Source organism: Anser cygnoides, chromosome Z (genome assembly GCF_040182565.1).
Source record: "Anser cygnoides isolate HZ-2024a breed goose chromosome Z, Taihu_goose_T2T_genome, whole genome shotgun sequence".
NCBI lineage: Eukaryota > Metazoa > Chordata > Aves > Anseriformes > Anatidae > Anser > Anser cygnoides.
Window position 1 is genome coordinate 23,128,060 of NC_089912.1, and position 12,001 is coordinate 23,140,060.

General features: G+C 39.1%; 1 protein-coding gene across 4 annotated transcripts in view; it reads right to left on the bottom strand.

The window, feature by feature from the left end:
• The window catches only part of KCNN2 (potassium calcium-activated channel subfamily N member 2), a 144,028-nt gene that overhangs the window by 19,843 nt on the left and 112,184 nt on the right, over positions 1 to 12,001 (bottom strand). For all 4 annotated transcript variants that reach the window (XR_010827463.1, XM_066987798.1, XM_066987797.1 and 1 more), the window contains one exon: positions 9,238 to 9,379. Coding sequence is in view for 3 of the 4 variants with exons in the window: in XM_066987798.1 (XP_066843899.1) it covers positions 9,238 to 9,379 (142 nt within the window). In the remaining variant the exon portion in view is untranslated. The remainder of the gene's footprint in view (positions 1 to 9,237; positions 9,380 to 12,001) is intronic.

Consider the following 12,001-nt stretch of genomic DNA (forward strand, 5'->3'; position numbering starts at 1 on the left):
GAAAAGAGGCACTGTTTTTTTAACGTCAAGCCCACACAATTTTAAAACAGCAAGAGACAAAAGGTGAAATTAATTCTATTTTAAGTCACAATTAAATTTAGCAACTGAAAAAAATGCTTAAATGTGCCCTCCAGAACAAAGTAACTGTTACCTCATATTTTCTTTCATTTTGCTGTTAGACCTGCAACATTCCCTTCCTGTCCACATAGTTAAAGCTCTCCTCTTGGCACTTAGTTCTGAATTATTGCAAGCCTCCTTTCATCTGCTTTCAAGCAAATCATCCCAATTTTAGTCATATCGGAGACTGCTGCAATGATTTATTTTCTTTGCCCGTCATTTTTGCCCGGTTTTCCATCTATTCTCTTCTCAATGGCATCACATATAGAACATTTGCCCTCAGTTTCAGTATTTTATGACTCTAAGCTCTTCCAGTTCATCAGTATGGAAACCATGTATATTTTGGTTCTGATAATCCCACTTTAAAAAAGCAAACAAACAACAACAACAACAACAAAGTTTGCATTGTCCTTTGATTGAGGAAAAACTCACCAAAAACATGTACAAATCGAATCAGGAGTTTCCTTTCAAACTCTGCTGACCGTCATTTTTAGGCTATTACTTACTACAAAGCCTGATTAAACAATACTTTAGATTCCTGGTGTGCCAAAGGATCTCTTGTTTAGATACCACATAACACCTCCTTGTTCCCAGCTCTCTTTGCACTATGAAGATGTTAAGCTGTTCAGGAATTTGGAGTATGTGTTTCTACTGTCTTTATACAGTACTGGTATCAATAGAGGCAGGTGCTTAGAGTACTGAAGTGCTATATTACTGAAGTAATATAAGTAACAATAAATGAAGGTGGTAGGTCTGTATTAACCAACTGTACTGTACACATCATAATACTAGGCTTGTCTTTGTCTTTTTTCTCCCTCAGATCCTGTTGGGCTCTGCCGAGGTTATCCATCGATCTTACATGCTATAACAAATGAGATGACTTTAGCAGTCTAATCACAGTCCTCTGTCCTTCCTTTCACTAATACAGCCCACCCTGGGCTTTCTGCTCTTATCACCTGGATTGTCTCAGCAGGCTAACTTAAAGCTACAACAGAGAATTTTACATCATGGCAAACCACAGCAGTCAGTCACAGCAGCTAGAGGGAAAATCTGTTGTTGCCCAGAGTAACTAAAATCACAGAAATCTTATCTGATGAGTGTGAGGCTACAAAGTTTGGATCAAGATCATGCCTTTCCTACCATTCACAACTGCTAAGACTGAGGTTCACACTGATCCAATATACAGTGACTGCAAAACTGCGGAGTTCAGACTGAGATGTCAATAAAGTCTAGTGCTTGCCATTAGCATTCTTGCAACAGTCCCACGCCAGTGAAAAACAAAGAGAGGTGCTTACAACTCTTCGACCAAACAGTTATGTTTAGGGGTTGCTTTCATTGTCTCTTTCAAAATCCATGACAAGTAGGGCTACCACTGGCTCATAAGCTGCACTGAAAACATCACTTGGTCAGCAGTTTAAAAGCCTGCATTTCAGAGAATGCCTCTGGCATTTCCACTTGGTTCTTTCTTTGGTAAGGCTCCAAAATACATTTACACACAACAGTGAACTGAGAAATTTCTGCAAGTGCCTGGAGGTCACATATATATGCCCAGAGGGTATTATCAATGAGAAAGGAAGTAAGACAGTCTATCAGTGTCTCAGCTGAAAGTCTCCTGGCAGCTTTGGTTTACTGGACTGGAAGTGAAATGCAGTCTTTAGCGCTGTAGTTGTCACAAAAATGTCCTGCTATACTTGCCTGTATCTGAAAGAAGGCAGCTGCCACATTTCTTGCTCATTTCCCTTGAGATCCACTGAGGGAGAGAGAAAGTCCGCTTTGCAGACATATGGCTCTGGTGGGAAATTTAGCTCTGCACCAGAAAAGGCACAACATTCTTCCTGCTGCTCTGTATAAAATGAAATCCGGTAAGAATTTAAACAGATACTCTGCTCATTTGGCTTTCTAAAAGGTGGACTTAGAGGACCACTTGGGAAGGGGAAAAAAATAATCTTGTTCGAAGCAAAAAAATTCTCCAAAACAAGCAATGCAAAAGTCGAGGGAGGAATCCATCCACAAGACAGACAGAGGCTATGGAAATGGTGTTGCATAAATGCATTTTTGCATTTGTCATTGTGTACTGGGACAGATGTGTAACCTTGCAACACTGAAACAAAGTAGGATGGGTAATAGGACAACAATTATACCATTTCAGCCAAAACTGTGACCTAAAATAGTTTTGCATTATTTATACTTTCATATATTCAGTATTTGCCTGGCTACTATTGTCTTCAGCGGAGGTTTTCTGCACCACAGCTAGAATTTGGTTGGAACATGTAAATTTCTCAACTACACAACAGCAGATGAATGGATTCTTTACTTCCAATTAGTCTGTAAAGTTCTGGCAATGTTGCAAAAACCAAAGAAATAATAAACATAATGAGGAGTATTACATGTCATACACAAAAAATGAAACAGATTAAATACTCCCAGACAGTAGTGGGTAGTGGTGGTGGGGATGAAGTGAACTTTCTTTAGTAATGCAAACTGAGTACGGGGAAAAGCTTCTGGGACAGCACAGGAAACATTTCCTAAAAAAAGCAGTCTGGCTTCTGTAAGTGAACCTAAAAATGACAGTAGTGCTAGTTCAGACGAGCACAATGACAGAACGCACCACGATATCTGGGCTCCTGTGAAACTGTCAGTGGTCTTAACAGCTGAAAACACGCTGGCAAACACGACACTGCCTGACATGCAAAAAAACCTTTCTGCTGAGCAAGGAGGTGTTTTCACTTAAGCAGCAGGCCAACCAGCCTATGATGCTGATGGGAAACATTCGTTTAGTAGTTCAGAATGAGACCTACTGATGATGTTCTTGTCCAACGTGTGTGTTGTAAATAAAAAAAAGTTTCGTAATAATATGTATAAAAGTATATTAAAATTCCTTTATTAAATCTGAAGTTATTGCAGATGAAACAAAACCAACTTACATGGTTTAAGAACAAAGTAGAGTTTTTCCTACAACAATCATCAGCTCCAGGCATATTTATGTAAACAAAGATATCATGGGACAATTGCTGTTCATTCCAGTCAGTAACTGACTGCCTTTGAACTTGCTGAAATGCATCTGCAATTCCTAAATGAGATCAAAGAGGGGAACAGTTCTCCTGTCCTCTGACACTTCAAAAACTTCCCTGATCTGCTGCGAAAGAGGCAGAACTGAAAACCTTCTGTGCTGTGTTGACCTTGGCTGGTCACCAGGTGCCTACCCAATCATCCTCTCGCACTCTCTCACAGCAAGATGGAGCAGCGCAGGGGAACTGCAGGGGAATGGGAGCTGCGGTCAGTCCCTGATGCTTCGTCTCTGCCACTCCGTCACGGTCACTCTGCCCCTGCTCTCCGTGGGGTCCCTCCCACGGGATGCCGTCCTTCCCGAACTGAGCCTGCGGGGGCTGCCCGCAGGCAGCAGCTCTTCAAGAACAGGTCCCACATGGCTCCGTACCACGGGGTCCATCCATCCCCCAGGAGCAAACTGCTCCAGCACGGGTCCCCCACGGGTGGGCGGCAGCTCCCCCCAGACCCCCTGCTCCTGCGTGGGCTCCTCTCCACGGGCTGCAGCTCCGGCCCGGGGCCTGCTCCTGCGGGGGCTCTCCATGGGCCGCAGCCTCCTCCAGGCCACATCCACCTGCTCCACCGGGGGCTCCTCCACGGGGGGGCTGCAGCGTGGAGATCTGCTCCGTGTGGGACCCATGGGCTGCAGGGGGACAGCCTGCTCCACCAGGGGCCTCTCCCTGCACAGCCCGCAGGGGAACTGCTGCTGCCTGCCTGGAGCACCTCCTGCCCTCCTGCTGCACTCACCTTGGGGGCTGCAGGGCTGGCTCTCACCTCTCTCTCCCAGCTGCTGTTGCCCAGCAGTTCTTCCCCTTCCTTAACTCTGCTCTCCCACAGGCCCACCCAGTGTCACTCCCCAGCTCAGCTCTGGCCAGCAGCGGGTCCCTTTTGGAGCAGCTGGAGCTGGCTCTGATCTGACATGGGGCAGCTGCTGGGCTCTGCTCACAGAGGCCACCCCTGCAGCCCCACCACCACCAAAACATTGCCATGTAAACCCAATACGCCTTCTGAAGGTGTTTTTTTTTCTTTTACTTTTTTCGTAATTCTAAAGAGAGTTACATCTTCCAGATTGTGTTTACTTAAATGGAAGTAGAAGACAGCCTCTGCCATTCTCTCACACTCCAGATTACTGTTCTCATCACTGCTGCTTTAGGGATCACTCTATGGAGCTACTCAACTTTTTGATCGTTTATTTTTCCTTTACTTCAGTTAGAAATTTCATGACAATAAGCCATTGACCTAAAATAATCCAGAAGTATGTTTTGTTCCTGAAAAAAGTTTCCATTTTGACAAACTTGTGTGCTGGAACAACACTAATAGAGGAGCTGAGGACTTTCTGACCTGCACAACTTTTTCTAGTTTGAACACTAAATAATTCAAACACCATTAACTGTCTTCTCCATTTTATGTTTCTGCTTGATACACTGTCCAGCTATATGCTATTATGTTAGAAGGAATAAAAAGAATCTGTTGTGAACCCTGACATCACTTACGTTAATTATTGAATTTTCAGAATCAATTTAATTAAATTCTACCATATATTTGAAATGTAGACCCAAAACACTATCAATTCACATGAAAACCTTTTTGTATATTCCTGGACTTTCAGGGAAATAAATATAAACAAAGCTGTGTTCTACATTTTTGAAATTCCTCCAGTAGGCTTCTCATCAACAGAACTATTCACAATATTGCTCTCACCTTTTTCCACCAGGCACTAGACATGGTAAAAATATTACACATTGATAACCAATGTACAAAACGCTCTAGGTAAATCTTTAAATGGCAATACAACCTATTATTCTTATACTGTTATTATAGAAAATTGACTCTTTTCTATCACTTAATAATACAAATCTAGCCAAAAAGCAGCATATTGGTCTTAATCATACCTTTTCAGCTCTTTGAGTGTAATTCAAAGTACATTTCTGTGTTTCATAAACAATTATGTGTTTCTGCAACTCATTACAGAATTAAATATAAAGATTTTTTTTTAAAATCCCAGAATGTTTTAGCCACCATTATGCAAAATCATTTGTGACCTTTTAGTAAATTACCCATAAAAATTCTAAAAAACAGTTTTCATATTACACTGCTCCAATCTTGTTTAACTTCTTTTTCTTTACTTTCAGCAGCCAATGTAGCCAATGTTAACAAGACAGTTAGAATCTCATCTTTTTTTTTCAATCTAGAAAGTATTAAACTTCAAAGATGTTACAATTCAGATTTTGCTACCAATAAAAATCACGATTAAAAATGACATTATTCTAGATGCCACGTTCCTGACATAGGCAGCCCTATGTTGATAAGAACTGTGTGAGTCTGATATAAAACTGCATGCACAAACAAGACAACTTAACCATAGATAAGAGTCCCCTTTTCTCAGAAACACCTAATCCTCTTGATTTTTTTGGCACATGTAGGATAGGAATTGCAATTCTTTTAAACTAAATGCAAATTTCCACATGTACATTAAAAGTTGCAGCATGAGATGTTTTAAAATGGGGTCTAATTCATTTTTAATTCACCATTTAAAACTTATAAAAACTGGCATCCCTAGGGGCAGATAGTACACACTGACTATATTGTGACTACTCAGATTAGAATTCTTCAGCTATACAAATGGAGTTCACATACAATGGTTGGAAGATGCTACTTTCTAGATGAAACATTTAATCTTGCCCACCTCTATGATATAAGTTTAAGAAAATCTTCACAACTTATTTCTTTTATGATCTTAATGATCTCTTCGGAGTTCTCTTCAATAACTGAACCATTTAATGCTGCAATTTTGGCAACAGCATGACCAAGCCTCTGAAAGAACAGCTATTTCATCTAAAGCAATCTTCATCCAACCTGTAGCCAACCACTCTGTGCATCCTGTGACAGGACAATTGCAACTTATCCATTTTATTGTGGCAAAATTGGTTTGACCTACTAAGTTCTTCATGTCTTCTAACGGCTGGCAGCTAGCCCGTTAGGAAAATTCTGCACCCTTATCTCTGCATCATACAATCAATGCACAAGCTCACAACATAACGCTCAACAGAAAAGGAAAATTCCTTCTCAAACCTTGAAGCAGATCCTTTTATTTGCAGTCATAAGAATGGATCGCTATTATTTCATCTTGCATAAATAAAAAAAAAAATACAAAGGCCTGTAAAAATTATCTAAAAATAGTTATTTGCTAGTCATTGTGGCACAAATTGCATGGAATTACTACAATGCATCAGAAAGAGGCAATTTTGCTTTTTCCAACTGTAATGATTCTTAACAGCGACTAATAGACCCCCTGCTCTCACACAAGACCAAGAACTACTCAACTTTCTCTGTATTCTTCATACGACTTCAATAGGTAATTCATTCATTACAATTCTTCCCATCTTACAGTCAACAGTTACACATCTTCCAATATCTTCTCCCATTTGCCCCTTTAACTTCTATCTATTTCTACTTCCCTTCTCCAAATTTTTGCTATCTTCACTATAATCCTCACAAAGTAAGGAAAAGTTGGCAAACCACTCCAAAGCCCTGACTCCATAAAGCCATTAAGCGGGTGAAAATGCTGTCTGTTTATAAGCCATTCAACTCAGTACCAGCACAACTGCTCCAACTGTAGTTGAGCTCAGCCTGCTGACTAGGATCTGAGAGGTCCACTTGGGTACTACTGCATATTCAGTGTGCATATTTAGCGATAACCACTGCATATTCAGTGGGTAGAAATAATCCTGCAAGTTGCATGGCATGGTGAAGATGGATGGTATAGGTCTCCCCATCTCTTCTATATCCTGTTGTGGTAGAACATCTGGAACATGGCGCTTATATTTCTATCCATACGTCATTCTCTTGCAGGCCTATCTAATGCATAGACAGCAGAGGATGTGTTTACTATCTGATTTATAGTCTACCTCGTCCATAGTCTACTACTGCTGCCTACAAAAGCCTTAGTGCTTCCAAAGTATCTGCAGAATATTTAATCACAAAAAAAACAATAAAAGATAGGAGGTATAATGTGTACATTGTACAAGCTTAATTTCAAAGGAATAAATCTTATTTCTGTTGTGAAAAAGAAATGTCTTGTGTGTAAACAATACACAGTAACCAGGACTTCATTTTTACTCCCAAGCAATGGAAACAACTGCAATAAATTATTTTACATCTGAATCCAAATGGTGTTGTCAAAAGCAAAATGACAAATGCATCCTAAAATTTCATCTTCTATCTGGTTCATTCACAGGTGTGTAGGATAACATCTGCAATAATCTATAGTCTGTTTTTGTGATTTTATTTTTACCTTGTTTTCATCACCATCATCATCATAAAATCAAAAGTGTACCTACAGCTATCAAAATTATTGTTTGGATGCTGCTATCATTTACACTAGCATAAACTTAATAGCAGTGTGAAACTCGTGGATGATTAGTATCAATACTACTATTGTCACTGCACTTTTGCAGAGTGTTGAAGCTCCTATGATTTCTGTTACTGTACTTTTTTTATACTGAAATGCAAATAGTGCAGAACTTGAGTTGAATATGAGTGCATACTCAATGCGAGTTAACCTAGAATTTAGCTGCTGCTGTTCAGAAAGCCTAGTCAGAGATCATAATGAGGATGAATAATGATCTGATTCCTGCATCTTGAAGTATTTTCTTCTTATTCCTAAACACTGCTTGGGAAGAAGAAAAGCATTATGACAGGGCTCTGCCCCCATTCTGCATATCCCTTTGGCAATGTATACTGCTTGTCCTCCTTTTTTCCTAATGAACTTATGACCACTTTTTATTCTCTCTGGCATCAAAATGCAGCTCAGAATGAGGAACAAAAGCAAATACTCCAGAAGATGGCAGATTTGAGCTTAGTCAACAGCCTTTATAAAAGCCGCCTGAGTCATTCCTCTGCTTTCAGCCTGTACCTTCCAACTAAATTCAAACTCTGTTTTTAAAGAGATAAGCATTTGCCACCACCAGCAAAATGCACTGGAAATCTTTCTTTCAAAAGGTCAATGACCTGAAGCCTGTAACATGTTAAAAAAAAAAAAAAACAACAGGAAAAACTGTAAAACATTACAAAACACCTTAACCTATTTTACTCTTTGGACATAAAATACACTCTTACAAACAACAAATTTGCCAAACACCTGTTTAAAAGGGAAAACTGTTTGCTACCATTTGTTTTCAGCCATAATCCCAATATACCTGTTTTAACAGAAGGTAAATACTGGAGCTGCATCGCTTATCATCAATGGCAAGATTTCAGAAACATGTACACATTTCACTGTCATATATGGCATATATGATGCTTATCTCATTCACAGGGATATTTATACAGGAGTCAATATAAATAAAAGTGGCACAGTCATGGGCTTCTTCTGATTTACTATAGCTGTGCATAAATTTCCTAGACATTATAATGTATCATCCTACTTCCTGCCTAACTTTGACCAAATGGTGCAATACTGAAAAAATTTAAAACACGCATTCAGAACAGCTAATAAATATATATTGAATGTGCATGGACCAACAATTGCTGCACTGTATTACTGTTAACAAAAACTCGTACTGTGAAAGTTGCACTAGATAGGTCCACTTAAAGCAATGGAATACTATGTATAATATATTAGACTTATAACAAATAAAACTACGTACAAGCAAAATGCTTTAGCAGACTAGCAGCCATTGTGTTTCTATGTTTGTGACTAACTTAATTTTAAGAAGCAAAAGTCAGAAATGTAGATTCATTATTACTAGTAGTCCAATTACAAATGTCCAAAGATAACTGAGAAGATGTGATGCTTTAAAATGTAATGAAAGACTCTTAAGATTTTGAAGCTGAAAATTATGTCAGGGTGGAATTTGTTTCCCTGTATTTCATTACACAGCTATTAAGTTTTACCTCAAGAGGAAGAAAACCCTCTATTTCATTACCATGGAATGAAGGGCCATGGGAATGGTGCAAGTAAGTCTATATCCTACACAGGCTAGCAAATTAATATTTCTTTACGACCACCACAAGTTTGGGGATTAATTGCGGCTAACAATCTCACATCCAATGAATAAAGTCAGAAACACTCACCATGATTCCAGTGAGTAAACAGACTCCTTTCCCACAGTATGTATTAGGTACCATGTCACCATATCCAATGGATAGAAAAGTTATTGAAATCAACCACATTGCTCCAAGGAAGTTGCTAGTAACATCCTGTTGATCGTGGTACCTGGAAAGAAAAAGAAAACAAATTCTTTACCATGCAAATTTCTGTTATTTTTTTACTCCGTAAGAAAAAAATCTCAGTAACTGCTCATACAGCCATTTCTGTATCCTACGGTTAATTATTTTTAAAAGCAGCTATAAAGAACTAAATAAAACTCATATACAAAGGCATCAGTAGTAAAGAAACTGAAGACAAAACAATAGCACAAGTAGTACAGATTCTCTGGAAATTTTATATTTTAGTATTCTGTTACTAATATAAAATAGCAGAAAAATAGCAGAAACTGTAATATACCAGGATACAAAGTTTTTTAACAGAACTTCTTCATCAGGTGTACCAGTCCTGATAATCCTCTGCAGTGGCATAAGACATCAGTCTGTTGCAGGCTGAGGCATATAAGGAAGTCAGAAAAGGTTGTATGGGCAAGCAGAAATCAGAGCAAAACTCCATCTCCTTTGCCGAACAAGTAAGTCTGTGATCAGGAATCTAATAAAGAACTACTGTGTAATGCTTTATTAGAAAACCTAGTATCTTCCCTCTCCTTCAGCACGTTCAAGATAAATAGAATTGTATTCCTCATCATTACAAGATCCTCACCATAAATATAAGAAAACCTCTATTCAGTGCTAAGTCAGCTAATTAAATGTAATTTCCTGATGTGCCATTTGTTGTCCTAGTTTTAATATTCTAATGGAATACATTCATTTTCTCCTTCAAAGAAAACAAGTTCTGATGAATAAGCTAGTCCTCACATGACAGGTACAGCTAATCAACTGGGAAGCCATAATGACACATTTTAGGAATAAAAACTCTTGTCAACACTCAGCTTGCAGGGGAAAACGCAGCCTAACGTAGATGGAATCTTGCTCCCTGTTCAGAGCAGCTCTGCAGCTGTCTGTGACAGCTACTGCAGCCTCAAGGTTGCAATAACCCCTACAGCTACTGCGAAGCCTCAGGTTGGTTATGCATGCTGCTGGATCTTCACAAGTATTATTTTATTCAATCTCCAAAACAGCAGGTCACAGAGTACCGCCAGAGAATTAGTTCTGTAAACAACCTGCTTTTGACCACCAAAATAACTGCTTCAGTCATCCTCCTTCCTGGACCTCACCCTCAATGCTGGAGCAGACAGGAATGCTGAGTGGGCAGAAAGCAAGCTCAGGAAAATCCCGTATTCTCTCTCTTGCAAGATATTTGCTCTAACTATCTGCAAAATGCCTCCATTCTTTTCTTAAATTCCCACCTCTGCCCGGATGGTAACAATAACCCGAAAATTCTGCTTGACAGACTACAGCAATGTCTCCAAAACACTCCGTTCCACTGTTTGCCTGTACCCTTCTCTCTGTTGGCATCAGTGTTGTCCTTCTCACGCACTTCATGCAAGCTTTTGAAGATTTTTTGTTCTGCATCTAGAGCAATGCAGGAATTATCCACATTTGGAGATCTAAGGAGATCTAAGGATGACAGTGATAGAAATACTGATAGTCACAACAACAGCAAGGGTAGTAACAACAGCACAACAGCAAACTTGATCTAACTCATCACCATGAAGTTCTGCACAACAAAAAGAGATCTGACATTGTGGTTTTTTGTTTGTTTGCTTTTTTGTTTTGTTTTGTTGTTTTTTTCCAGCCTGCACTGCAGATGCCAGATGTTACAGATTTTAGTTTTCACTTAACAGACTTAGGTATGAAATAGCTAATGTCTATGAAATATATGGATGCAGAGAGACAGAGACATATTTATCCCATTCAGGAGGCAAAAAGAGAGCCTGCACATCATGCAGTTCTCTACACAGTATCACATATGTGATATGACCAGAGGCTTTGGACAAGCTTCAGAGAAGTGACCTAAAGCTACAACACACAGTATAAAGCTAGCAAGTTACTTAACTAATAATAAATGCTTATATAAATATTTATAAGACATTTCCTTAATGCTCATCTTTGGGTTTTGAACCTGGTCATTTCTGTACTTCAGACAAAACACAGTTTAACTACAAAGATAAAAATACAGTGCAATGCCCTTCGTTTTTCCTATATTTTGTCCAAACTGTTACATCCTTTAAATTTTCAGCCCTACATTGTGATACTTGTAGAAATGTTGATGTGACAGAAAACAGAACATTCAAATACAACTCAGTAAGTCTGTGAAATAAACACCTGTTTCACATAAAGAATACAAAAACCTCTCTCACCTAGTTGTGGTTTTGAGGTTATAGTTCAGTGGTCAAACAATGTACACTATTTAAAAATCATCATCAATATTTATGACTCTATTGAGACCGACACACAAAGAATACATTGTATGCCCTGTATGCGCTCAACTGCTCAAGCGTGGCAAACCATGCCAATGAGAACCCAATCACATCTTTCAAAAACAACAACAACAAAAATACTTATTCTCTCATGACTTTATAGGGAAAGTTGAAAGAGGGGCTTCTCACGTTAAAAATCCACCAGTAAAAGGAGGGTTACTGTCCCAATAATCCCATGGCTTCTATGCCAGATGTACAGGAAGGCGGACAGGTTTTGTATTTTTCTGTTGTCTTTATTGTCTCTAATATCCTCTTTAATATCTTTATCGATGATCTGGATGAGGGGATCGAGTGCACCCTCAGTAAGT